This window comes from Mycteria americana, chromosome 2, assembly GCF_035582795.1.
Source record: "Mycteria americana isolate JAX WOST 10 ecotype Jacksonville Zoo and Gardens chromosome 2, USCA_MyAme_1.0, whole genome shotgun sequence".
NCBI classification, from domain to species: Eukaryota; Metazoa; Chordata; class Aves; order Ciconiiformes; family Ciconiidae; genus Mycteria; species Mycteria americana.
Window position 1 is genome coordinate 149,080,390 of NC_134366.1, and position 27,628 is coordinate 149,108,017.

At 40.3% G+C, this 27,628-nt stretch overlaps 1 protein-coding gene across 10 annotated transcripts; it reads left to right on the forward strand.

Annotated features, from left to right (window-relative positions):
* Nucleotides 1-131: 131 nt before the first annotated feature.
* LOC142406274 (RING finger protein 151-like) lies at nt 132-25,827 on the forward strand. 10 transcript variants are annotated; one of them, XR_012774527.1, is made up of 11 exons: nt 371-605; nt 10,297-10,377; nt 11,084-11,185; nt 13,582-13,695; nt 14,646-14,871; nt 16,619-16,758; nt 18,573-18,735; nt 19,948-20,068; nt 21,001-21,243; nt 22,127-22,282; nt 24,903-25,827. XR_012774527.1 is itself a non-coding variant. In XM_075494945.1 (10 exons), exons 5-9 carry the CDS (start codon nt 14,666-14,668, stop codon nt 21,235-21,237), a joined length of 867 nt encoding a protein of 288 aa, XP_075351060.1. In that variant the 5' UTR covers nt 371-605; nt 10,297-10,377; nt 11,084-11,185; nt 13,582-13,695; nt 14,646-14,665; the 3' UTR covers nt 21,238-21,243; nt 22,127-25,827. The 10 variants fall into 10 exon arrangements, 8 of the variants coding, with proteins under 8 accessions (XP_075351063.1, XP_075351061.1, XP_075351066.1 ...); XR_012774528.1 differs by having other exon boundaries at nt 22,127-22,224; XM_075494945.1 differs by having other exon boundaries at nt 22,127-25,827.
* Nucleotides 25,828-27,628: the final 1,801 nt, after the last annotated feature.

The window sequence follows — 27,628 nt, forward strand, 5'->3', positions numbered from 1 at the left end:
GCGTAACCTCAAGTGCGCATGCCCAATCCCTTCCGCCTCGGAAACATTGAGGTGCGCGTGCGTAGTGCTAACCTGTGGGGTGCTGTTCGGCGCTGGCGCCGTTGGAAGCGGCGCATGCGCGAGGCCCTTGTGCCACACACAGTATGGCGGAGAGGCCGTGCTCCCGGAGGCGTGCCGCGCGGCCGTCGAGCAAGAGAGGCCGCAAAAGTAACCTCGATTTCGCGACAGCGAGCGGCGGCGGGGCGAGGCGGCGGCGGCGGCGGCGGGCGGAGTGAGGGAGTGAGTGGGGGAGTGAGGGAGTGGGTGAGGGAGCGAGGGAGTGGGTGGGTGAGTGAGTGGGTGGCTGCGGCCGCGGCCGCTGTGAGGGCCGCCCGCGGGCTGGGGCGGCGACGGGCTGGACCGGGGCGGGCGGCGGGCAGCCGCGCTGCGGGGGGCAGCGGGACCGAAGCGGATGGCTGTGCGGAGCTGGGCCGTGGGGCGGGAAGTGTTGCATGGGGACATTAGCGTTTGTCTGGGGTTGCTCGCCGCCGGCAGGCCTGGCGCTTGCACCTTCAGCCCCAGTGCTGGGCTGGTGGTGGCTTTGCCGCCCTGTTGAGAAGATAATGGTAAGTGTGTGTTCGTTGCTCAGGTCCGCTTAGGTGCGGTTGCTTGGTGTTACGGTGCTGCTCCACGTGTTTCCAGGCCAGTTTTGTTTTCTGTGACCAAGATGATTGACCATTCTGTTTCCGTGAAAAGCCGAAATCAGAACTCAATAGTCGGGATGACTATTAAGCAGGTATTCTTTATTGCAGCGCTGGGCAGCACTGGGGATCGCTCCGCCACAAGTGCTCCGACAAACAAGCAAGATCACAGAGGTTATATGTTGCAAAATATACATATTCATAAGATTAATTTATATAAACATGAGATTTCTTGGAACTCATTAATATATGTAAATGTCCCCGACGCAGGCGTACTTAAGTCCTTAGGTGGTCGTTAGGGATCCTCTGGTGGTCGTTGGAGGAAGTCAGTAGTCTTCATCACTCTGACCGCTGACTGAACTTTGTCTTTACGCATGCTCAGTCCATCTTTGTCTTGCTCATACTTTCCTTACATATCCAAAATCAGGTGGTTCTTGTGTAGTTTCTCCTTATCAGCCCTTTCCAGGGACACAGGGCCTGAAGAATTCCTTTTATCTATCTTCATTACAACTATCTCAGCTAACCAAGGATTTAACACAGGCAAAGCATTCTTACTCTAATGATTAGGTCAAATAAAGAAAGCTCGTTAGCAATTCTGCTATCTAAGTTTACTGGCAAGCTAGGCCAAATTATCTGCGAAAGGGAGACTAAAAGAAAACATTGAGCAACCAAGATATTTACAGGATTTCTTTTTTTGTCTTTGGGATTTTAGCTCTTTTCATTCCCCCCTTTTCTTTAAACTTTGTAAATTCTTTTACAAAGGTTCTAAATTAAAAGTCATTACTACTTCCACATATTTCTTTCAATTATTCGCTTTACACAGCCAACACAAATGGCAAGGATGATAACAATTATTATCATAACAATTAGCCCTTCTAATAATGTAGCCAGCCATCCTTTCAGTGACCATCCTCCTAGGGTCTGCAGAATTTTATTTAGCCAATTATTTTCTGCAGTCTCTCGGAGAGCTTTACTATCTTTTGCTACTCTTTTCATCTCATCTAACTGTCTTTGCAAATCATCAGTCACATTGGGTATGTGGACACAGCAATGTTCTGTATCTAGTTTTAAGTATCCACATACCCCTTGTTCTTTAATCAATAGTAAATCTAATGCTAACCTATTCTGTATGGTCATCTTAGTATTTGCTTGAACCTGCCTGTTAATAATTTGAAACCCTTTCTGGGTAGCTCTTGATAGTGCTTCTACTTGCCAAGTCAAATTATCTATCAGTATTCTATTTTCTAATGCCATTAGTCCTGGTAACAAAAAACTTTGAATTCCCCAGCTGAATTCCACAGCAGAGGTAGGTCCTGCCCATGAATCGCCTTCCGGTTCTCGTTTTACTTTTCCCCAATAAGTGGTTTTAATTGGACTTTGCTTCCAAGTCGGGCAGAGTGTCAGAAGTCCTAGGGTTACTTGTCTCCCTGTTGATCCTAGTTTTAATCGAGTAGTCCAATATCCATCTGATGTTACCCACACAGTGTAGCCAGGAGAAGGAATCTTTTGCCTACATTCTTGGGAATGATTTTGAGCGCATTTCTGCTGTAATTCCAAAGTGGAATTGAGAACATTGATCAAAGACTGATTTACCTTTGTGGGGCACCTCCAATTTGTCCTACTAGTATCAGACATTGCCTTTATGCTCCAATCAATGCACCAGGCGTTATTTCCTATATACTTCCAAAATCCCTCTACTGGCTTAACCCAAGTTTTGGGAGGCTGTCTAAGTTTCTCGCATTCAGGTGATTTTACCTTTTTCCCTTCCTGAATTGAATCAAAAATACACATTACTAGTTTACCCAGGGCAGTTCCTCCTCCTGATACAAAGCCAAAGTCCTTTTCGCTATAATCTTTAGGACATTTTCCTCCTCTTGGTTTAGCAATTATAGTTTTGTTTCCTATGGTCACTGGATCTTGTAGTACATTCAAAACTCTATCCCTGCAGTCTCCTTTCTGGTCTAAATAGTATCTTACTCCAGCCTTATTTAATTCTTGGGTCATTTTGTCATAATATTCTAGCATTGTCAAATTCACAGGTATGATTCCCCATGGGATAGGTTGGCCTGCAGATTGAGGAATTGGGAGGCAAGCAGTTACACTTGTCAAATTTCGCATTTTACCAAATCCTTGAATGAGCTCTAACATTAAATTGTTAGCATCCTTTTCACACAAACTTTTACACACTAGTAAACAAGCGCATAGCAGCATCAGTAAAACTACTTTCGGGTCAATCTTACGGACGTTGGTCCCGTAGGCTGAGATTTCCATGGTCCAGTAGGTGCTTTCTTAATTCTCGAATAGTGGATCCACGCAGCGTGCTTCTCAAGCTTAACTGCAGTGTAGGTTGTGAGCAGAACTTGAAAAGGGCCACTCCATTTCTCTTCAAGAGGGTCACCTGAAATATTTTTAACATAAACCCAATCCCCAGGTTTAAACAAGTGCACCGGAGAATCTAAACCCCACGCTCTGGTAGATACCACTAATTTATTTACTTCTTGTAATTGTTTTCCTAATGCTATTAGATATTGCCGTAAGCTAATTTCCCCTGCTTGGGTGAGATCTTGCCCTCGATATCTGGTTTGAAATGGTCTCCCATATAAAATCTCAAAGGGACTCAATTTCTCTTTAGTCCTTGGTTTAGTTCGAAGTCTCAATAATGCAATTGGGAGGGCCTGATCCCATCTCAAGTTGGTTTCCTGACAAATTTTGCTCAATTGTGTTTTTATCATATGGTTCATTTTCTCTACCTGTCCACTTGCTTGTGGGCGGTAGGCTGTATGCAATTTCCAATTAATTTCTAAAAACTTACTAGCTTGCTGAACTACCTGTGACACAAAGTGTGGCCCTCTGTCAGAGGAGATAACTTCTGGCACTCCAAACCTAGGAATAATTTCTCTTAATAAAACTTTTGTTACTTCTCGAGCTTTATTTGTTCTGCAAGGGAAAGCTTCAGGCCATCCAGAGTAGGTATCGGTTAACACCAACAGATACCTATACCCCCCTTTTCTAGGGAGCTCCGAAAAGTCTATTTGCCAGTTTTGACCTGGAACATTTCCTTTGCCTATGCTTCCAAATTTTACACGATTTTCTACCTTTGGGTTATTTTTCAAACATGTCTCACACCTATCAACCACACTTTTCACAGTTTGAAACAAATTTCTAGCCACTATCTGCTTAGTGAGAGAGTTATACAGAGCTTCAGTTCCCCAGTGAGTTTTATCATGTTCAGTCTTTGTCAGTGCCCACAGTAGTCTGAAGGGGATTATTATCCTGTTATCTTTTAACACTGCCCATCCTGATAGGCCAATTTTAGCCTCTAAGTCAGTAATTAACTTCTGATCCTTTTCATCGTATTCAGCTGATTCAGGTAGTGGCAAAGATTTTTCAGGAATTAAACTTAGTATCTCACCTTGTTCCGCTGCTTGCCTTGCTTCATAATCAGCCAACTTATTTCCCACTTCCCTGTCAGTGTTACCTTTCTGATGTCCTTTGCAGTGCATAATCGCCACTGCTGACGGAAGTTGCACAGCTTCTAAAAGTCGCAGTATTATATCAGCGTGTTTTATACCTTTCCCTTGAGCAGTTAAGAGTCCTCGCTCCTTCCAAATTGCTCCGTGAGCATGCACTACGCCAAAGGCATATTTTGAATCTGTCCATATATTCACGCGCAATCCTTTGGCAAGCTCCAGTGCTCTCACTAAGGCAACTATTTCGGCTCGTTGTGCAGATGTGCCTTTAGGGAGTGACTTTGCTTCCACCACCTGATCTGTGGTGGTCACAGCATATCCTGCCATTCGAACTCCATTCTTTACAAAACTACTCCCATCGGTATACCAAGCGTGGTCAGCTTCTTCCAGTGGCTCATCCTTCAGGTCAGGCCTGCTTGCGTATACGGTCTCAATGGTTTCTATACAATCATGTACAACAGTCTTCATTTCCTGCTTATTACTTAGAAAAGAAGCGGGGTTAATTACAGCGGATGTAACGATTTCAATATCGTCCTGTTCCATCAGGACTGCTTGATACTTCAGAAACCTTGATGGTGACAGCCAATGTCCTCCTTTTTGTTCCAAAACGGAAGTTACAGCATGGGAAGTATGCACAACCATCTTTTGTCCCAAGGTAAATTTTCGAGCTTCTTGAATGATCAAAACAACAGCGGCAACTGCCCGAAGGCATCCCGGCCATCCTTTACTCACCTCATCCAATTGTTTGGAAAAATATGCTACTGCTCGTTTATAAGGACCCAGCCTCTGGGCTAGAATTCCCAAAGCCACTCCTTGTCTCTCATATGAGAACAACCAGAAGGGCTTTGTTATGTCTGGCAGGCCCAAAGCTGGAGCTCTCATTAATTCCAATTTCAATTCTTTGAATGCCCTCTTGGCTTCATCAGTCCATGTTAACTGTGTCTGACTATTTTTCAACAGTTCGTACAAGGGTTTAACTAAAAGTCCATAATTATAAATCCATAATCGACACCAACCTGTCATTCCCAGAAAGGTTCGCAGCTCTTTTACTGTGGTCGGTTCTGGGGTCCTGCAAATGGCTTCTTTTCGGTCATTCCCGAGCTGTCTCTGTCCTTTAGAAATCACAAATCCCAAGTAGATTACTTCTTTTTTCAAGATCTGGACTTTCTGCAACGATACTCGATAACCACTTAGTCCAAGAAAATTTAACAAACTCACAGTCCATTCCTTACATTCTTCTTCTTTTTCCGTAGCTATCAGAATATCATCCACATATTGCAAAAGGGTACCATTTCCTGGAGGCCTTTCCCAGACCTCTAATTCTTTAGCCAATTGATTTCCAAAAATTGTGGGGCTATTCTTAAATCCTTGAGGTAACACTGTCCAGGTTAGTTGGGTTTTCCGTCCTGAATCAGGGTTTTCCCACTCAAAGGCAAAAAAGTTGCGGCTTTCAGGGGCCAAGGTGAGGCAAAAGAATGCATCTTTCAGATCTAGTACTGTGAACCATTCATAGGTTTCTTTTAAACTGGTCAATAAAGTGTATGGGTTTGCCACTACCAGGTGCAAATCTTCAACTATCCGATTTATTGCTCGTAGGTCTTGCACCAATCGGTAGGTTTTGCCATCAGGCTTTTTGACAGGCAGAATGGGAGTGTTGTACTCTGAAGAGCATTCAGTCAATAATCCGAATTTTATAAATTCATCTATAATATGTTTCACTCCTCGTCTATCTTCCAATTTCAAAGGATATTGTTTCACCCTAATGGGTCGTGCTCCTTCTTTGAGTTTAACAACAACCAATTCCGCATTTTTAGCTTTTCCAGGTATTCCCGAGGCCCATACTCCTGGGTATACCTGGTCTTTTATTTCCTGCATAATTTCTTCTTCTCTAACTTGGGGTTCAGTGAGAGCCAAACTTAAAATTTCAATGTGGTTTTCTTCTGGTATTTTAAATTCGATTTCCCCATCTTTAAATCTTATTTCAGCATTCAATTGTTCTAATAAGTCCCTTCCCAAAAGTGGTCTAGGAGCTTCAGGCAAGTAGAGGAATTTATGAATCCCTACACTTTTTCCAATTTTAAATTTCAATGGTCTTAGAAAGAAAGCCCTCTCAACCTGCCCTGTTGCTCCCACAATGTTAACAGTTTGTTTACTCACGGGCAATAAAGTCTGATTTAATACTGAAAATGTGGCACCTGTATCTATTAAAAATTCTACAGGTTTTTCTTCTTTCCCTAGCTGAATTTTTACCAAGGGTTCTGCTAGGGAAGATTCCCCTGGTCCCCATCAATTTTCTTCCGTGTTGGCTACCATCACCGGTTTGCCCAGTCTCGGGCAATTTTTTTTCCAGTGCCCCAGTTGTTTACAATAGACGCACTGATCTCTCAAGAGGGGTTGATTTCCTCTCTTCCCTCTAAGTGGGGCACTTGCACCACTTCTCATAACTCCTCTCCCCTCATTGCTGTTGCTCCGAGGGGGTATCTGACCTTCTACGGTGCGCAAAGCAGCTACTGTAGCATTAGCAATTGTTTTACCCACTTGTTTTTCCTTTCGACTATCTCTATTCCGATACACTTGCCAAGCAGTTTCCAATAACCTTTCCAAGTCCCTTGCATCTGCCCCCTGCACTTTCTGTAATTTCCTTCTAATATCATCCACCGACTGTCCCAGAAACAGAAATATTAGCTGACTTTTACCTTCTTGAGAGGTAGGGTCTAAAGGAGTATATTTCCGCATTCCTTCCTTTAGCCGATTCAAAAAGTCAGTAGGTGACTCCTTTTTATCTTGTTTTATCTCATACAGCTTAGACCAATTTACTGATTTTGGGACAGCATTTCTTATTCCGTACGCAATCCATTCCCTGTACCGCCCTAGTAAATTCCTGGTTCCCGTCTGGTTAGGGTCCCAGCCGGGATTTGTAATTGGAACATGATTATCCACTGTTCCTGGCAGAGTCCCAGCCAGCACCAGAGCCTGCACCTGAGTCCTAGCTGCTCTCACAACCATCTGTTTTTCTGATTCACTGAACACTGCATCCAGCATTGCATCCACATCCTCCCAGTCAGGGTCCTGGGTTTTCACAATCAATTCAAATCCTTTAGCAACCCTCTCAGGGTCGTCCCGATAACTCCCTGCAGTAACTCGCCAGCCGTCCAAGTCTGCTAAAGTGAAAGGTACTTTAATTCTAACAGGTCCTCCCACTCCCATCGCTTGTCTTAAGGGAGCCTGTATCGCAGGTCCCACTTTGCTTCGGGTCCTGGTGGTTATGGGAGAAAACCTAATATCTGTTTCCTCTCTCTCTCTCATCTCCGGCTCTTCTCTCCCAACAGCACCCGCATCTCCTTCTCTATCACCTTCCCTTTCTAGCGGAGGCAAATAATCCTCTAACCTTTCATTCTGCGAACCAACTTTCAAACATCTCTGTCCAATGCTACACGCCGAGCAACACCTTTTCAATATCCTATTTTGCTTATTTCTCTCCTTTTCTATCGCCAAGACCATAGGGTCCTGGGGCGCCAAATTAATTCCGCACTCTTTCTGCCACTCAGGGTGATTCCGCAGAGTGAAAAACATATCTGCATAAACCACCTCATCCCATTTTCCTTCCCGCCGCAAAAATAACATTAGTTGCAACAAAGTATTATACTTCAAAGTTCCGTTCAAAGGCCATTTTTCACCATCTTCTAATTTGTACAGGGGCCACCACTGATCACAATATTTGATTAATGTTTTCTTATTCACACTCCCACCTGGTGGTCCCCCTATCTCTTTCCAGTGTGCTAAGATACATCCTAGGGGGCTTTTCTTTACAATACCACCACTTTGCTGTCCCCCCATTCTACCTTATTGATTCTGTACTTCTGTTATTCTCCCACAGATTATTTTAATAACCTCAACCTGTCGCGCTTTATTCTCCCACTCTGACCACGTTCCACAATTCTCACATTGAATAAACAATTCACAAGGAAAAGCGGTTCACATTCATTTTCAGGATGAGACGCACAGGTCTCCAGGTTTTCCACACTCACTTTGCAGTCACACTGTGTTTCAGTCACTCACCAGTCACACCAGAGTTAACTCAGCTCATTCACGCTTAGTTGCTGATTTCGCAGTGCCTAACGAATATATCCAAATTCAATACCAATAAACCAATATCCGAGTTTGGTGCCAGTAAATCCATACCACCAACAGTACAAACTCATGCGGGTTTCATAAGTGTACCAATACCAAAAGGCACGTTCTTGCAGAAGTACAAGGCTTAACCCGTGCCTGTACCAACGTACCACCAACAGTACAAACTCATGCGGGTTTCATGAGTGTACCAATACCAAAAAGCACGTTCATGCAGAAGTACAAGGCTTAACCCGTGCCTGTACCAACGTACTAAATACCAAATGTATACCCTCAGGCACTAGTAGCCTGGTATACGGCGCTCAGCGTAGGACGTCTCCTACGACTTATGAGAACCTTCCAAATGACCGGTCCCAAATTCCAAAACAGAAAAGATTTAAAGAATACCTTTTTCCTTTAGATGGTCCTTGTCTGCTCCCGCAGTGATCCGATTGAGGCGAGGAGTCCCTCCGGGAAATCCCGGGGGTACCCTAGGGAGTCCTGTTCTCAGCGGGTCCTGCAGCCGAGCAGAGCGGGTCCCATCTGGGGTGCCAAACTGTTTCCGTGAAAAGCCGAAATCAGAACTCAATAGTCGGGATGACTATTAAGCAGGTATTCTTTATTGCAGCGCTGGGCAGCACTGGGGATCGCTCCGCCACAAGTGCTCCGACAAACAAGCAAGATCACAGAGGTTATATGTTGCAAAATATACATATTCATAAGATTAATTTATATAAACATGAGATTTCTTGGAACTCATTAATATATGTAAATGTCCCCGACGCAGGCGTACTTAAGTCCTTAGGTGGTCGTTAGGGATCCTCTGGTGGTCGTTGGAGGAAGTCAGTAGTCTTCATCACTCTGACCGCTGACTGAACTTTGTCTTTACGCATGCTCAGTCCATCTTTGTCTTGCTCATACTTTCCTTACATATCCAAAATCAGGTGGTTCTTGTGTAGTTTCTCCTTATCAGCCCTTTCCAGGGACACAGGGCCTGAAGAATTCCTTTTATCTATCTTCATTACAACTATCTCAGCTAACCAAGGATTTAACACAGGCAAAGCATTCTTACTCTAATGATTAGGTCAAATAAAGAAAGCTCGTTAGCAATTCTGCTATCTAAGTTTACTGGCAAGCTAGGCCAAATTATCTGCGAAAGGGAGACTAAAAGAAAACATTGAGCAACCAAGATATTTACAGGATTTCTTTTTTTGTCTTTGGGATTTTAGCTCTTTTCAATTCCTGAAGAGCCCAGCCAGGCGCGACCCGGCCTTCCTCCTGCCTGTGCGCAGCCCCCCCCCTCCCCGCCAGAGCCTCTGAGGAGAGCTCTTCTCTCCTTGGTCTTGCCTCTGTGCAGCAGCGTCCAGCCCTTCAAAGCCTAAAAGGTGGTCTGCGAGAGCCATATCTTGTATCGCTCTGTTTTGAGTAGGTTTTGCAGCGGGACAGCAAGTGGAAGCGTTGCATAAAAATGTTCTTTGTCAAAGTAGTTCTAAGTTTCTTAGGTAGTTCCTGGTAGAGGCATAGGCCTTAAATTAATTGTATATCTCATACTGGTTATTATAGAAGCTTTTGTTGGTTAAGTCAGGTTTTTATATCGCTGTAAGCTGGTATTGCTATCCATTCATTCTTATCCTCTTCTGCTCCCTTTCTCTTACACAAACGTTGATGAGACTCCACGACGTACCAGTCTAGGGACCTGAGCTGAGGGTGTAGCTCTACAGCAGCCTTAGCCACAGACACTGCTGCTGTCTTACTTTCCTTTCTACCCTGGCTGTGGTTTCTCATCCCCTGTCTTTCCCCACTTCCACAGTCATTGGAGCTTTTGCTGAGCCATCTACAAGGAAATCTAGCCTGACAAATCAGTAGTAGTTTTCTGTATGGTTAGTTGTCTGAGCCAGTTCAGGAAGGGGCCAAATTAAATGTTCTAACGGATTCAAGGGAGGAAGTAGAATAAGGCGAGGAGGACGTTAATTAGTGGATAGATTGGCTTGGGCTACTGTAGGACAACTGTCAAAGATAAAACTTTTTTTTTCTAGTTCAGTCTTAAAACAGGTCAGTTACCCAATATGATACATCAAGTGGCTGTAGAATCAGCTTGTGCTGTCACAGTTGAAGGGGTGAGTCTGCTTCTTTGGGCATTAATGCTGACTTAAACTGGTTTACAGTGACTGGCAGAATGGCATACGACACCCTAAAACATTGTTTCTGTATAGCAGGATTTAAAGCACAGTGTATCTTTGTGAAAATAGAAGCTGAAGCAATAGTGTAGACTTAATGTCACCTCATCACTGGGCCCTGCATAGATTGACTGTTCTTCCAGCTGCACGGCACTTCTGGAAATGCTGTCTTAGTGATGCACACCTGTAGTTCTGTTGTGCTTCACTCCAGCCATGCTTTGTTTTCTCACATGGAAAAGAAACAGTTTTTAAAAATCAGGAAGTAGCATAGAAGTGAAAATGCAAGTCATTAATCTGATCTCACTGTCCTGATTTTGACAATGGAATAGCTTTGATTAGTGCCAGACATTTAGCAAGCTGTGCCATTATGTTGTTGAGAACTACATCTTACCTGTATTCTCCCTGCTATTAACAGCCACACAAAGTCTCTGTTTGAAGGCGGTGCAGGCCATAGCTCAAGGTTGGTTTTAGGCATGCATCCACCTGGCAAACAACATGGGATGACAGCTACTAAAAAAGCACTTCATATCTGTGAAGTCTGGGGGAAATTTTAGCATGTCAAAAACTATGGGGAGAAATAAAATGTATGTAAAACAATGGAAGTAAAATAGTGGGTAATAGTTTGGGGTTTTTTTCTGCCTTCCAGATTTGGCACCCGCAAATTGCGGATATCCTTGTGGATGGTGTCACTGGTAATGGCCAGGTGATGGGCAAAATTCTGGACCAGAGAAACCAAAATCAAGGCAAAGTTTGGAAATATTAGTGGAGTGTGGGAAGGCAGTGTTAAATAATGTAGTTTCTAGGTGCAAATAAAAAAGAAGTGTGACAGTCGGTGTAATAGATAGTCAGTTGTAATAGAAATAGAAGAAGAGGTTTTGAGGCCAAGTCAAGAAGAGAGAAGTTTCTGGGGAAGAGCAGAAGTTGAAAGTTACGTTGTTTTGCGGTGAAAGTACTGAGTAAAGTGATCTGTACTGCTAGAGTGCATAGCATTTATCTGATGCTCTCCCTCTGCTTATCTGTTGACTAAAGTGCATCCTTGAAGTTGACATAAGATAAAACATCTCTGGCTTTTCAGATCAGGAAATTTCTACTGGAAGAGGCCTGGGACTTCAGTGACAGCTGTTGTAGGTCTCAGACTCAGAGCCACAAGGATTCTGGCACTGTATAGGATGGTGCTTCTCCAACATCAGTCTTGAAAACATACTGAAGGTCTCATCAGAAATCCCCTTGATTGTATTTTTTGCCTCAGAGTTCCCATCCACTCTCCATTTGAACTCAGCTTTTGGTTGGGGCTTTATATATATATATTTTGTTGTTGTTGTTGCACTTAATTTTTCTGTCAAGCACAAATAAAGTTTTTGTTTCCCGCTTGCTAAAAATATTCTTTCCTGCATTCTGATAGACTTCAAACTTGCTAAAATATGCCGAAGAGTGTCTTGAAGACAGTGCTCAGGGATCAGCAACATGTGTGCAAAACATAGCTTACAGCATCCACAATTTCAGTAGAGCAGAAACCCTAGGACAGCAAAAATACTCACCGTTCTGTTGACATATCTTATGTCTCTATGAAAGTTTTCTAAAAGCTGAATCCTCTGGGATCCACCAAGCCAAATCAAAATTTTAGGCTCACAATTCAAATTATAGAACATATATATGCTGTTTAATAGTCCTCCAGCATAAACATAGTATATGTTTCAATGCGTTCAACAGTATTGGGAACTAATACTTGACTTCGCATTCTGCTACTGCTAATTAGCATTGTTCTCCACTTTTAAACTTTCCATTGTGGTCCTTGCTGTCCTTACAATCACAGCTTTGTGCAAACATAATGCTCGTTTTGTTCGTGCTGAACTAGCAAAGTCCTGAATTTCCTGTCTTTGCACGAGACCTGTAAAAACATACAAGGAAACAACAGTATAAAAAGAATTCTTTATCATCTTCATAATATGGTATTTTCTTGAGCAGACTCTTCTAAGACATAGAATGTCCATGCGGTGCCTGAAGGAGTAGCATATCCCAGGTACCTGTAAATTTAGTTTGCCTGTGGTGTTGGTAACAGTGTAGCCACAGAAGCACAGAGCTAAATGCAGTCTGTGAAATCTGCCTGGGACCTTGTCAGGAGTCCGTGTGGATTGCACTCCCTGCTGCTATGGCAACACTGTCACTAGATCACCTGGCTAGTAGGTGTCCCGGCTAATCTAAAGCTAGCTCAAGCATCTCTGCAAGCCATGGTGTTGGCTGTGTGATAAACGTGCCAGTAGAAATAAACACAATGTGGAAACTGTGTAGCAGATGATGTGTTTTGGTGATACACATGCTTGCTTGTGCTATGTATGCTTTCATTACAGGTTTTATTAGCTTTAATCTTAGCAAATACCCTTTTAACACAAGCACCTTTCATAATCAGTGAAGATATGCTTTGATACTCAGATATCTAAGACCTTCTAAATTCCAGATTTATATTGTATTCATGAAGAGGAATTGCAAAGTTCTTTTTTCCCTTTAGAGCAAAATTTGACATTAGTCCTTAGAGATCCTTATTGTTCTTACACAGTTCTAATTCGGACTGAGATTCTCTTTGAATGTCATATTGCAACTGCTAGATATCAACTTAAGGGATTTAAGTGATGACATCCTTTTTAATTTTTTAAGTGAGCAACCTTAGTTATGCTACACATCAGAGCAATGTTATTTGTCAATACAATGAACTTGACTGTAATAGTTTTGTTTTAAAAATGAGCTGCATATCATGTTCGGATAAAACCAGGTTAAATAAAAAACTTTATTTTTTTAAGGAGTATAATTTTACCAGATTTCACTTGCTACTTTTTAATAATACTTAATTCTGTTGTCTTCAATCTTACAAACAAATCTAAGGCTTCAAAATTAAATGGCAGCAGGGTGTTCAGTTTTGTGATAAGTATTTGCATCAGTGATAATTGAAAAAGAGACTGATGATTCCAGTCTCCCCAGTCTAGTCAGATCTCTTGTGTTGAATTGTAGGTTTTACAGTGGCTTGCTTTGGAAAGCTTTGTTTTAATGGGCTGTTAGGACAGCATGTATTCAACAGCTGGCTGGTTGGACACGGGACTCAGTAACTTAGGAAACACTACTGAGCCTTTTACTTTCTAATTTTTCTCATAGGCGTAATAAAGCAGTGAAGAGAAACTGAAGGAAGTATTACATGTCTTACTGATCAGAAAACTGTTTCTGAATTATTTGGACAAACTACGTATATATGTAATAAAATCTAAAAAGGTAGGATATCTTCCTTTTCTGTTCTATTTAGACCCTCATAACTAATGAAAAATTCTTTCATGAGTCTCAGTGGGGTTACGAAAGTAATTTTGTATGTTAAGGAGGAATGTGAAGTCTAAAACATTTTATTTTAAGTGAGTTCTGTGGAGTCTTACCAAATTCTACTAGGCTTTTCATGGTAGGATTTTGATGAAGGCAGATTGCCTATTAGTTCTTCTTCAAAAAACTTCCAAATCCATTTAAAGGGTACCCAGTTTTATAAAATAGACCCTGTAGGAGAAGACAGTAGCTCCTCATGATTTCAGGGTTAGCTGCTGGTTTGGCTCCCGAATATTAAGTATTTCTCTAGGCGTGTGGAGATTTCATGCTATACACTGCTATTCTGGAATGGAAGTCTACAGTGAGTAGAGAATCTTAGCCGGGTTTTTTTGTTGTTGCTGTTGCAGTATGAAAGCAACAAATTAAGTGATGTGCAGTTCATAAGTACAAAATCTGCTGGCTGAAAGTAGCGCAGCTATTGTCTCTCAGGACACTGTTTTGTAAGTTTGTTAGGCATTATGTAAGAGGCATTAAAATGGAAAGCAAACATTTGCATTTGAACTTCTATGACGTTTCTGCTTCAAGTAAATAGAAACTATATGTTTCACAGTGGCTGCTAGAACTATGTTCGATAACAGAGTTCAGAACAAGCACAGCTCGCATATCTGCTAAAGTCTTTGCTTTCAGAATTCAGAGAATCTTGATATAAAATTGGGCTTCTGACATCCAGCAGTACAATCCTCAGATTCTTAAAGTCTCCAAAGTATGTAAACGTTTGCATTCTCACCTGTAAAGTTCTGTATTCATGTTAAGTTCTCCATATTTCTAGAACTGCTTCCAGGCCTTTTTGTGGATCTAGCCATTCGGATTCAGGACAAAGACTGCTTTATTTCTCTATGTTGTTTCAATAGGTTGAAACTGTGTGGAGAGCATGGGTTATGATATTGAGCGTTTCGTTGGCTACGTTAATGACGGGCTATTATGCTCCATCTGCCGTGATGTGTTAGAAGATCCATTACAGGCTCCTTGTGAACACGCTTTCTGTACTGCTTGTATACATGGATGGCTTGTTCATCACAGTAACTGCCCTGAAGACAGACAAATGATTGACGTATCTTTGCTACGACCTCTCTACAGGTATACAATAATCTTGCTGGATGTTGAAATTACATGAATTTAGGATTTCTCAACTTTGCTTGCACAGCTTCATCTCTTGTCATTTTCTGTCACTCAGATTGTCTTTACTCAATATGCCTGTGGCAGAAACTGATGACTTGCATGAAAGCATTAGCATTTTCTATTTATTATAACTAACTTTCAAGGTATTAACATTTCAAAATGGAAATAACACTTAGTTGTTTCTCCACGAGCTGATTCTAGATGTCTGTCTGGATTTTATTCTGAATGTCTTCTGCAGCACCAAAACTTTCCCATACTTTTTTAGAGAAAGCAGGCAAAGCAACTCTTGACGACAACAACAGTCACTAAACACTATATCTTTTGGTTTTCTTTTCAGTCTTACGTAGATACTGTAGTGGGGTTTGTAATGAATAATTCCTGTAGATATGAACCAGACTTTTCACCTTCAAATCTTTTTTAAAAAAGGTCTTTAGCCATAAGAATATCTGTCTTGAGCCACCTTGTCCTGTAAAGCAGGCTGTTTTCACAAGTGTCTTCCATGATTGGTCAGGCAGTTGGACTAGATGATAGTTGCATGTCCTTTCCAACTGAACTATTCTATTCTATTAATTTCTGCTATTGCCAGCACACAGTTTCATCAGTAGACACTGTTTGCTGTTTAATCCCTGCATTGTCTAATCTTGCTCAGATTGACAGTTATGTTGTGTTTCAAACCTTCAGCCACAGGCATTAACTTCATTAGTACTCCCAGTATTTTTTGTCACTAAAGAGATTTTACTGTATAGAAAATTGAAATATAGTGTAGACAGAGCCCTAGAGTTTAATTTATAGATTGTTTGGTCTGTACTCACTGTAGTCAGTTTGATTTGGCATGGTTAGAAACACAAATTAAAACTTAAATGATGAATGAGTATCCTAAGTGTTCGTTATTGGTAATACGTGCTGAGCTAGTGAAAGTTCACGGTTAAAAATTCATTCAAAAATAAAGAATTCATTTTTACATTTAATTTTGGAGACTGAATTTTCCTTTAACATTTTTTCTTTTAAGCCTGTTCTTTTCCAATATGGTCACTTGAATTCTAAGAAAAAAAAATTATACTGATGTCCTGGTTTCAGCTGGGATAGAATTAATTTTCTTCCTAGTCGCTGGTATAGTGCTGTGTTTTGGATTTAGCATGAGACTAATATTGATAACACACTGATAGTTTAGTTGTTGCTCAGTAATGTTTACACTGGTCAAGGACTTTTCAGCTTCCCCTGCTCTGCCAGGGGCACAAGAAGCTGGGAGGGGGCACAGCCAGGACAGCTGACCCCAACTGGCCAAAGGGCTATTCCATACCATGCGACGTCATGCTCAGTATAGAAACTGGGGGGGTTGGCTGGGGAGCAGCGATTGCTGCTTGGGGATGGGCTGGGCATCGGTCAGCAGGTGGTGAGCGATTGCACTGTGCATCGCTTGTTTTGTACGTTCGTTTATAATTATTTTCTCTTCCTCTGCTGTCCTATTAAACTGTCATTATCTCAGCCCATGGGGTTTGCTTTTTTTTTTCCGATTCTCTCTCCCATCCCACCAAGGTGAGCAAGCAGCTGTGTGGTACTTGGTTGCTGACTGGGTTTCAACCACGACCACTGATTATTCACAAGTTTTCCTAATGGAAATTAGAATCTTATTTTCTTTTCCCAAAAGTTGAAAATACAACTTTTTCAATAATGTTTTACAATTTTTTTTTGTTTTTGCATGTAGATATATGAAAAATGATTTAAACCGTCTTCAGCTACATTGCAAAAACAGAGAGTATGGCTGTGAAATGGTTTGTTCTCTGGAGTCTATAGACAGGCATGAAAGGGAGTGTGAATACAGTCAGATACCTTGCTCCAATGCCGGTGAGTAACATTCAAAGAAGTTCAATCCTTTATATTTAGAAAACATGTGTTTGTCATCTTTCGGTCAACATAATGGCAACAATGGCTGTTATTTCCAAACAAATTCAAAGCTTTAGCATGATTTACTCTTTACAGCAGTCTTTTTGAACAAAATTTGTTCCCAATTTATGGCAATCATGATCATTAACAACAATTTCTTATCCAAGAATTAACCAAAATGAGTAAGAATGATGGACTTCAAATTTAAAAAAAATATAGTAGTGCATTTACTTTGCTTTCTGTCAAGTTATGAGTTTGTATTTCAATGTTGACTGTTTGTATTGATGTTTGTAATAGCACCCACAGAACACTTATGGGTCACAATTTATTTATAAAACAGCTGGTTGCCTGGTGCACGTGCAGCCGCTCACTCTGTCTTGTGGTTTTAACAAAAATATATCTTGGAAATGAGAAATATTTTAAGCTAAATTCTGGTTGGAATTGTTGTGTTCATGTTAAGATCTTTATTTAAAACAAACCTACACCTCCCGAGGAAGAAACACAACTGCTAAAAAGAAAGATGCTGTTAAAACTTCCCAGTCGATCTTATTCCAAATGTCATATGTTCCTAGACAAAGTTAATTTCTAATTAATGATGCTAAGGGCATAATCAAGTCTGCCATTGTAATTAATAAGAAGAAGATTAAGGTGCTAGAATTGCTCCACTGGAAGTTATAATTTCTCTCAGCAGTAAGCAACTCCTGCAGATGCTTCAGATTCACCTGTTTTACTTTCTACAGAAAGAGTAGCATTTATAGAGTTACCACACCTGATCTCTGATGTCTGGTGTTCAGGATGTGAGGGCTCTTACACCTCTTGAACTCTTTCTCAAGAATACATTGGCGTGTATTTTGAGTACCTCAATTACAAATCATTATGTTTATTAGTAAAGCTCTTCTAGAGGGCTGTCTTTTGTAATTTTCTGGTATGGCTTGTTGGCAAGTTTCATTGCTCCATTGTTTCAGTTTCTTACATTGATTTTATCTTAAATGCAAGGAGCTATAGTATGTGTTACAGCAAATGGCACCTCAAAGATTAAACATTAAGACTACAAACTTCAGGTTTAGAGTGTTAAATGTAGCGATAATTTATATAGTGTTAATTTTAGGTTCTCTATATTTTACTTTTAATCACTACAGATTTGTAAAGTTTGTATTCTAGAATTTATGGGGAAGTGTTTCTATTTTTGCATCAGTTATTAAACATTCATAAATAAATGTTCTTGTTTATTTATGTGGTCTAGTATATTACACACAAGACCAACCAATGGTCAGGAAAACAAGGTTACATTCCATCTTGCCCACATCTCTCTTACTATGTGTCTTTGGACCTTTTTTCCTAAATTTGATAACCGAATTTTTTTTTACACATGTGCGTTCTTCTTCAGTTCCAGTCACTGCAATCTGTGGTGGAAGTGCAGGCAAGCTGCTAGAGTCTTAGCTTGGCATCAGTGTTGTCATTACTGAAGTCGCTTTAATACTAGACCAGTGGTAGAAGACTTTACAGAAAATACCTACTTTCAGTTTTTCAGTATTTTCAGTTAACTGATAAATATTTTAATAAGACTTTCTAAGAGTGTTTTATTACCAGTTATGTGTGTTATCACAATCATGTTTCATGTTCTAAAGAAATCGCTTTTGTCATTGCTTTAACAGATTGACAGTTGCTTAGCTCAGGATATTGCAGCTTGATTTCTTGAGTGTTTTTGTTTGGAATTAATTAAAATGCTTTTGTTAGTTGTAAATGACTGGCTTACCTTACTGTTCCCTGTTCAGGCTGTACAGTTCAGATTGAACGACGTAACTTAGATGGTCACCTGGCAGTGTGTGAATATCGGAGCCGTGAATGCCCCAATGGTTGTGGTTACACCATTCTCAGTGCAGAAGACACACAGCATAATTGTGTAGCAGAGCTAAGAACTGAGCTAGAACTACTTCGGTACAAATCTTCTGTTTCTTTGATGTTTGTGTTAGTCTGGGCCTAAAATCACTGCATAAAGCACTTCAAATGCTAGCACTGGATTCTGGTATGTGTTAAATAGTCTGTTAAATTACTTGATACTAATGGGCCAGAGTAGTATTATGTGTCAGCATAGACTTTAAATTCTTACTGTTTTGCTTTTTTGCAGTTATTTTTTTGTCCAAGTTATCATAAATCCTAAAATACCGTTGCTTGCAGTTGAATGCAAGCTGACTATATAAAATGACAAAATACCTAACAAGAACTGGATTGAAGTTGGCAATTTCATGTTTCTGTTGGCCTGATATAGACCCAAAGTCACATTATTTAATAATTATGTTTAGTTTATATTTTTTTAAAAATCCTGAAGATAAAAAAATCTCTAATTATTTTGGCAAGTGCAGACTGGTAGATTAAACCTCTGAGGATCTAATTTTCAATTTTGATTAAAATCCTGGCAGATTAATAACAGTGGGTGAATATGACACTTCTTACCAGCATCCTCTTCTTCCTCTTATATAAGTTTGTGTAGCTTTCCCTTTCCATGATGTTCCAGCTGGACTGTTTTTTTCCATGCTCTTTGCTGTTTCTATCTTTCAACTCACTGTCTAAGTCTTGTGGTGTTGAACATTGTTGTGAAGTCAGGCTGAAATCTGTTTTAAATGCATTGAGACACAAGGGATTCTGCTACCGAGTTTCTGAACTCAAAAAGCTGATGTGGTAACAGCTAGGTTTTGGCTGTGAATCTGTGTGAGTGATTAGGTTATAATAATTTACTGCATACTGTCATTTAGTGTCCACCACAAAAGTACACGTTTAGCAATACTATAGTATTCACACTTTTTATCTTGACTACCTGTGCTTAGTAATACTAAGCAAGCACTTACTATAAGTAAAAGGCAGTAAATCAAATACATGATCTTGAGCTCATAGAATTATTTCGGGAATATGATACAATTGTCCCCTATATAGGCTGTCCGAGGTCACTTTAGTCCCCTCTGGGCCCAATGCACTTTTTTATGCTAGTTTTATTTAAATTAATAAATATTACTATCATGCCTCTAGAGAGGTGTCCTGTAGAGTATGATGGGAATCGGATCAGGCCGTTTGGCTGCAAGAAGGTTTTCTGGAATTTGAAAAAAAATTTTTCCCATGCTTGCAAGACCTAACAAGGAGAAATAAACTTTTTAGGTCAGAAATGATCTGCAGAGTGGAGGAGGCAAAACGTGAGATGGAGTCAAGGTTAGATTCACAGAGAAGGCATATGGTCCAAAAAGAGAGTATTCTGCAAAATGAAATTGAAGAACTAAAGGTAAATATGATTTTTTTTTTCCCCTCTCCTAACAGTCTAGCTTTTTGCTTTTCCCAGTAGTAGTCTCTTATTTTGTAAATGTAGTCTCATACAGATGAGAATTACATTAAATATGGGAAGCAAAACAGGTGTTAGCACAATGCTTTGCCTAGGCGTATCAGCTCTGTTGAGAAGCAGGCTGAGTGCTGTATTTGTGTGGTTTTTCTGCTTCAAATTCATTTGGAGCTAACCGGTACCAGGGCTGCATTGTTCTGTGTGTACATAACACGTAAGCAAATCAGTCTGAAACTCATTTTCAGTGTCTAAATGTAGGGCATACATCACAATCGGATGCAATTAAATATCCAGCTCCTTTTTTAGTGCTGTCCAAAGTGGCTTAATCCAGTGCTGACACAGAGCCCTACTGCAGACAGTGGTATTTACACTATGGTTCAGCTGCAGCCAAAAGGTTGGAAAGTTGCACTGTAAACTTAAGTAATGAGCAAGGCCATCTTATCTTTTCATTTATCCAGTTCTTATTATATCACAGAAATGGATGTGCTTTATAGTTTACATTTTTATTTTTACTGGATTTGATGTTAAATCCTTGAAAAATGTATCCGAACATAACCAAAACCTCATTTTGGTTGGGGTCTTGAAATACAAAATTTAAGCAGCAACTGGATAAATCCACTGTTTCTTATTATACTCTATAAGAAACTTTTTGCACTTTTAGGAAAACTGTACTGGAATCTTTGAAACACGACCATCTCAGAGGTTGAATGCCGGATTGGGTCTCAAATTGTTTACATTTGTTCCGCTATCAAAAAATTATTTCAGTGTCACTTATTCTTTATAATCCATTACCCTACATGCATGGCCAATTCAACTTCATACCACCATCATTAAAAAAGGAGTTTGTTTCTTGCAGTGAATTTGTATTTGCATTTCAGAGTCAGATGTCACGAATGATGTCAGATGTACGCTCTCTGATGGCTGCAGAGAGACAGCACCGTCAAGAGCTGGAGCAGGCAGAGCTGGAAAAACGGGAATTAATGGAGCTGCTGAGGGGGCTGCAGAAGGACTGTCGATTAACTACTACAGAAGGAGGCAGGAAGTCAACAAATTTCCGCCCTCTAGCACGACTAGAGAGTGTAAAACGAAAACCTAGGGAAGTTACAGTGATCTAAACAGAAGTAAGCTCAAAAAGCATTTTCTTCTAATTTCTGTGACCATCTGGCAAGCTTTTCTACTTTCTGTGAATCATTGGTAAACTGTATATCAGTTCTGATTTACTTGCTTTCTTTTTAAATCTAGATTACTACTTTATTTCCTCTTGGGGCATAAAAACAAATGGGGGAATTTTCTCTTAGGGAACAGTGGGCATTAAAAACAGTAATTGGCAAATACCTTTTTATATAATGTTTTTATAAAAAGGGGGAAGGAGACTTGATTTGTTATCTCTTCAGTGCGTCATTTACAGGAGTCTTTCAAGCCTGAAAGCTCTAGAGCCTTTTAAAGTCAAAGATACTTAAAGGTTGTTTCCTTCCTGGTCCATTGTAGTGCATTTAAGTCTAGTTTATCCTTATACTTGAAACAGAAGGAAAATGTGATCATCAGTAATGACATTTGGGATGTACTTAATTTTGGGAAAAGTCAGTAATAGAATTAGTAAGTTAGTAATAGAAATGAATAGATTTTTTTTGTTTATAGTCTGTAGAAGGTCTATTTCAAAGGTGGAAAGAAAGCACTTTAAATTGTAACTCTACTGCTAGGTAACAGCTTCAGGTGAGGTTGACTTTTACTTTAGAGCTTCTGTAGTTTCCCAGGCTGATACACACTTATGAGACTAATACCAAAGCCCAAGGTCATAGAGTCATCTAAAACCTTTTAAATAGATGTGTGAGTAACTTGGAGTTTGTGGGAGGGGATCTGCATTTTATGTAAAAATCTGAAGCTTTTATATGTGAAAGTATCAACTATTTCTACAAGGTCCTTTAAGCTTAAGACCAGCCCATTCGGTACTCATTATCTTTAAATCAATAAATACCTTGAGTATCCTTAATTTTCTTTTGGCAGGTTTAAGGCTACTTGAACATTAATATCCACAACAGACGAATATTTGCACAGTCACTTGGACTTCGGACGTCTTTACTAGTGCTCAAGTTTGCAACGGTGTAAGAGCTAGGATTTTTTAACAGACCCACAAATACTGAATCAAGGGGGCATTTATCTGTAAGGACTGCATGAGCAATCTCTACAGTTCAAAGACTTTTCTCTAAACTTCTCACACAGCCTGTTCATGCTGTTTTCAGTGCTATTATTAAGCCATATTCTGTCCTCTGTTGCAGCTCTTCAGTGGAGTAACTAGGGGAGAACCTGGCCTCCTGTTTACTGAATGTGCTAAATCAGTTTTGAACTTTCAGGAAAATATGTGCAGGTGCAACAATCTGAATAAGCTAATTTTATAGTTTAGAAAGCAAATACATGACTGTGCATGCCTTGCTGTCACAAAGAGCAATGCTTTTATGGCTAACAGCATAACCAAAGAGAGAGGCAGCAACCTTCTTTAGCACATACACTACATTATGAAGACTTGTGGTCAGAGCTGTCTTAATTTCAGGCATTAATAAATCCTTCTAACTCGCTGTTTCTTTAGTACCACTGAAGCAGATGTGCACATGTTCAGGTCTTGTGCATTTAAAAACTGACAGAAATAACTCTTCTGTAAAAGTGGGGTTTTTTCTGAAAGAAAACATTCATGGGAAGAGTTATATCCAAATATTTACTTGTTTTCAGTCCTTATATTCTAGATTAAATTACAATCATTGATAGTGTTTAGGTCACTGTAGCAGTCTCACCAACTCATGACATAGCGCATCTCTTCAGCAGCCACATTTAACAATCTGAAAGAGTAAAACAGTACCTATAATTTGGGAAGACCTTCATTCACGCTAAACATTCAGTGGTCAACTCACATCAGTGTGCATAGGTAGAAAGCTGTAGGTAGAAAGTAAGAATGCTTTTATTATCTTGCATTCTAAATAAGCAAGCTGTTAGTGTCTGTGGTCTGTGTCTATTTCAGCATTCATGCTGATTTTGAAGCTTCTTGGCAACACCAGATTTCATGCTATTAGAATCAATATATTTTCAGGATGTGCTTTTCTGTGTACTGTAACTGTGGTTCTGTGATGTGACTTTATCTACTTTGCTCAATGTGAAAGAAGAAAATTCCTTCAAAATCCTATAGAGCTCAGATGAGCTGGATCATCTTTCCCAAGTTGGAGGGCAGTAATGATCACCCAATCTTTTCTGTTCTTACGACAGAAAAAAGCAAGTTATTAGCTCTGTGCTTTCTCCATAATGGGATCTCTGCATTTGTTTGTTTTAGGAATTTCACCCGCTTACCTATGACTAAATTCCTTCTAGTATAGGAAATTGGGTTTATTTAACATTTACTTAGCGTTTGGTCTGCTGTCTGTCCCCTAAGTGACAGACATGAAACTGCGTGAGGAAACACGTCCTAGGTGGTAAGGAAGGACTTTCTGCTGCACAGTCTATTTAGCTTCTAGTTGCCAGCTCTGGAGAGTCTGAACTTCCAGCGTTGAAATGTGGCAACGCTTTGAGCCCACCTGCTGCTGGAATGACCTCTCGGCTTGGGTTTCCTTTAGCAGCAAAGAAGCACTTGCAGAGATATTTTAAATGGGCACATACTAGCTGATAGCATCAGATCCCTCCAGTTACTTTAAGCTCAATCCCATTCCTCAGTGGTGATAACTTCTGCAATTACGATTTTCCTCTGCTAATGAACCACTCACAGTGTGGCATATGCTTAAGTATGGTCATCATTTTACCTGTCTTAAAATTAACTAGGCTGAAATTAAATAGCCCATTATGTTAATATTTTATCTAGGTTTAGCTTTTCCAGTCTCATGCATTACATAGCTCTTAATAACAGCTGGCAGAAGCAAGGAATTTTTTCTTTCTTTCAAGTAGTTTGTTAGTCCTTTTTATAAAAACTAAGGGTCCAAATATTGTAGTAGACTTGGTGTAAGAAAAGACATTCACTTGGAAATGTACTTCCCTCATCATGATCGTGTCTTAGGATTATATGAGAGAGACTGCTAAAAGTGCATTACGGGAGGGTCCCAGCACTGAATTACTGGTATTTAGTGTTCTCATACTAAATCACACTTTGATCAATTCCATGTCCTCACAGGTGGAACTGTGCTGAGTGCACGTTGCACGGTTACTCAGGTGGACCAGGAACCGTGCAAGTAGTTGTATTTTTAGTTGCTTCTAATGGCACTTTGCAGCTAGAAAAGGGAGAGCAAAGACTGTGGAGCAGGGAGTGGAGAGAAAGAGTAAGTGCAGTCCGACTGTCTTCCCTCAGCCCGAGAGCAATGATGCAGCTGCACCAGCCTGTGCACCGGCTAGCTTACCAGTGTAAACTGCTACAATTAGCATAGCATTAGAATTAAAAGGAGATTAAATCTTTAGCCACAAGTAAGTGGGTACTAAATGTAACAGTCCCAAAACTGGGAGATTCGCAAACAATACTCAGAGCAGGCTGTTAAGTAATGTACGCGAGATTACAAGGTATGACAAGGAGTTGAGCAAATCCTTATCCTGCATTAAATTGGGTGAAAAAGAATAACACTAAGGACGTATTTAGAGAAATTAATATTTTAAAGTGAGTGGTAAGTTTGTCTGTGAAAGAAAATCAACATTTACATATTTATTCTGAAGACCCAAGAGGCCAATTACAAATACGTGTAAACTAGTTCCCTCAACTGACTTCTCCACTTAAGAAGTCGAATTCAAGACAAACTATTGTTTCCTCTGTTTCCTTCAGCATTAAAGCTGCGTTCCCTGTTCTCCTGCACTCCTCCCGAAGCAAAGAATTGTCGGTGGTCTTGGCCAGCATGGACCATTGCTGCTCGGATTACTTTTACTTGGAACAGGAACGGTAATTCTGGGAGAGCTTCCGGTAGGTTTAGATGATATTCAGCAAAAGGCACGGAACTGAAAACCATGCGTCTGAGTCGGGTGCAGGAGTGGCAAGGAAGAATTTTGCTCAACTCCCTAATTAAGGTGGCAGTTTTTAATTAGTATGTTCTAGCACTAGATTAACAGTCTCATATGAGATAAATTAACAGCACTTATATACAAGAGTTTCTTGTCAGCACAGAAGGGAATGGTATTACATAGTCAAGCGAAATACCTAATACAGTGAAGTATTTTGACTGGCCAAAAGTGGTTTTATCTCAACTGTTCTTAGGTGTTTTTAAGAGGTTTAATACATGACTAGATCCCAGGTGGCAAACAGTTCCTAAGAGATATAGAAATGGGAGCCTTGCAAATTAAATTTTCCATGTGCTGTCCTCTTGGATGTTTCTGGCATGGTGCTTTTCTACAGCCCTTTTACCTAGGAGTGCTGGATGGTATTTAAAAGGAGCGGTGCTAGCCTTGCCTTTCTCCCGTACTGCTTGTCGGATGAAGTATGGTAGGTCAGGGAGATTTTACCACATAGATAGATGCCTTTATAAAGACCTACAATTCTATGCAACTTTCTATTAACAAATAAACATTGAACTGTCTTCCAGCATTATGGTTCACTGCCAATCTAGTTACATTTTCTACCTTTATATACACAAGAAGGATAAACCAGTGCTTAACAGACCTTAATCTCGAGTCTGTAAAAGAAACAGTAACATTATTTGTATCACTTTGAAGTACACTTTGTATAAAAGTTGAACTAATAAAGGGTCTACGCCACAGTTAATGCAGTTTGGTTCACTTCTTTCTGTTGTGAAGTTTGAGTATCCTCCTTATCAGATGAAATAGGGTACTTTAGGTGTGCTGGCTGCACAGCGCAGGAGGTCATGAATAAACTACACTGTAGCGGCAGTGCACTGGAGCAGGTAAGGCTGTATACTTGTTGCACAACGTTTTGCCACATAGAGGGAACATACAGCAATAAACAAGGCAGGCATTTGATCAAGCAGTATCACTTCTCAAGGATTTTTCTCCTGCCTCACAGATGGGAGTTTGTGAATGGGGTGAGCAGCTGTTTTGAGGGAGAGAAGAGCTGCTGTCAGTTGGGAACTCCTACAAGAGGATGACAGCCCAGTCCTGCACAGACAGCAGGATAATAAATGGCAAGAAGGGGAAAAAAAATTCCCTATGCATCAACTAAGGTTTTTTGTATATGCTGCAAGAGCCCACATGGGGTATGAACATGTAAGACCAGGAAAACAAGAGTTGTTCAGAGTTTTGTACTTCAGAAGTTGTAACCTAGGGATGCATTTGCTCGAACGTGAACAATCTGGACACGGGGCACACCAGAGCATGAATTTGCTGCATGCAGTACTCTGCGTTAACTGTCTCGAGCATCTTTTCTTACCTGATGGGAGGAGTTATTCTGGGGGGGATGGGGGGGGAAGGCTGGAAGCTCACATGTCACAACTAGAGAGAGCAGCACATAGCTTGCAGAGAACCTCCTTATCTGCTTATACCGATCCATCTGCATCTGGCCTTCAGCCAGTATAGAATAATAAAGACTGCATGGCTGCTAAAGATTTTGGAAGTAAAAAAAGGGCACACAACTTGTCTCACCATTATTCCATACACAAATGATGCGTTTGTCTGTCTGTTAACGAGGACGTTAGCTGAACCAAGGCAATTCTTACACATTTCAGCCAGAAGCACAGCCTTCGTTAATATCGTCTCCTTTTCTTACCATGCTGGTGCACACATACAGTCCGTGTACTCGGCCCCAGGACTACAGGAGGAAGAACTGTAGTGCCCAGGTGTTTTGCTCATCAGGTAAGGGTATGATTCACTAAGCAGTATTTTGGCACTGGCATTAGACACTTACAGTGTTCTGGTGCTCCAGTCAGGAAACAAAACTTGAAAGTTTCTTTTTGGGCAGAGTATAAAAAGCAAAATTTAATGCCTGAAGTGTCATTTACTCAGGGTAGGAATCCAGCTTAAAAGAGCAAACCAACTAACTCGAAGTTTTAAACAGCATTATTTCAAGTTGAATTCATCCAAGAAAGGAACTAAATTCATTTAAAAAAAAAAAAAAAACCAAAAACAAAACATGATAGACGTATACTTCTTTTTCAACTACATTTACAGAGCTTGCATACATCAATTTAACCAACCCTTTATTTCCTCCTAGTTTGAAAATGACTAGTGTGACATGCCATATATTTTAAACTTTCAAGAACCAGTACTGAATATTTACATATTTATTCCATGCTTGACATTTTACTTTTCATTTCAAATTCCCTGACAGAAAACAAATGATTCATATCCCTGCTAGTTTCCAACATGGTAAAATTTCTAAAAAAATAAAACAACCTTAAACACATGGTCTAAAGGAGCTAGTCAGCTTTAGAAGTATTTATGCAGTGCTCCTTAAAAAAATAGCATTAATCCCTGTAATGCCTGTGAGAGCTCCACCCATTTCAGTCATTACAATTGCATTATTAGTAAAATTACATCTTCCTTTTATTTTACCATTCAGAAAGTTGTTTGGCTTCCAATCCAAATTTTTGTTCATGTTACTTTAAA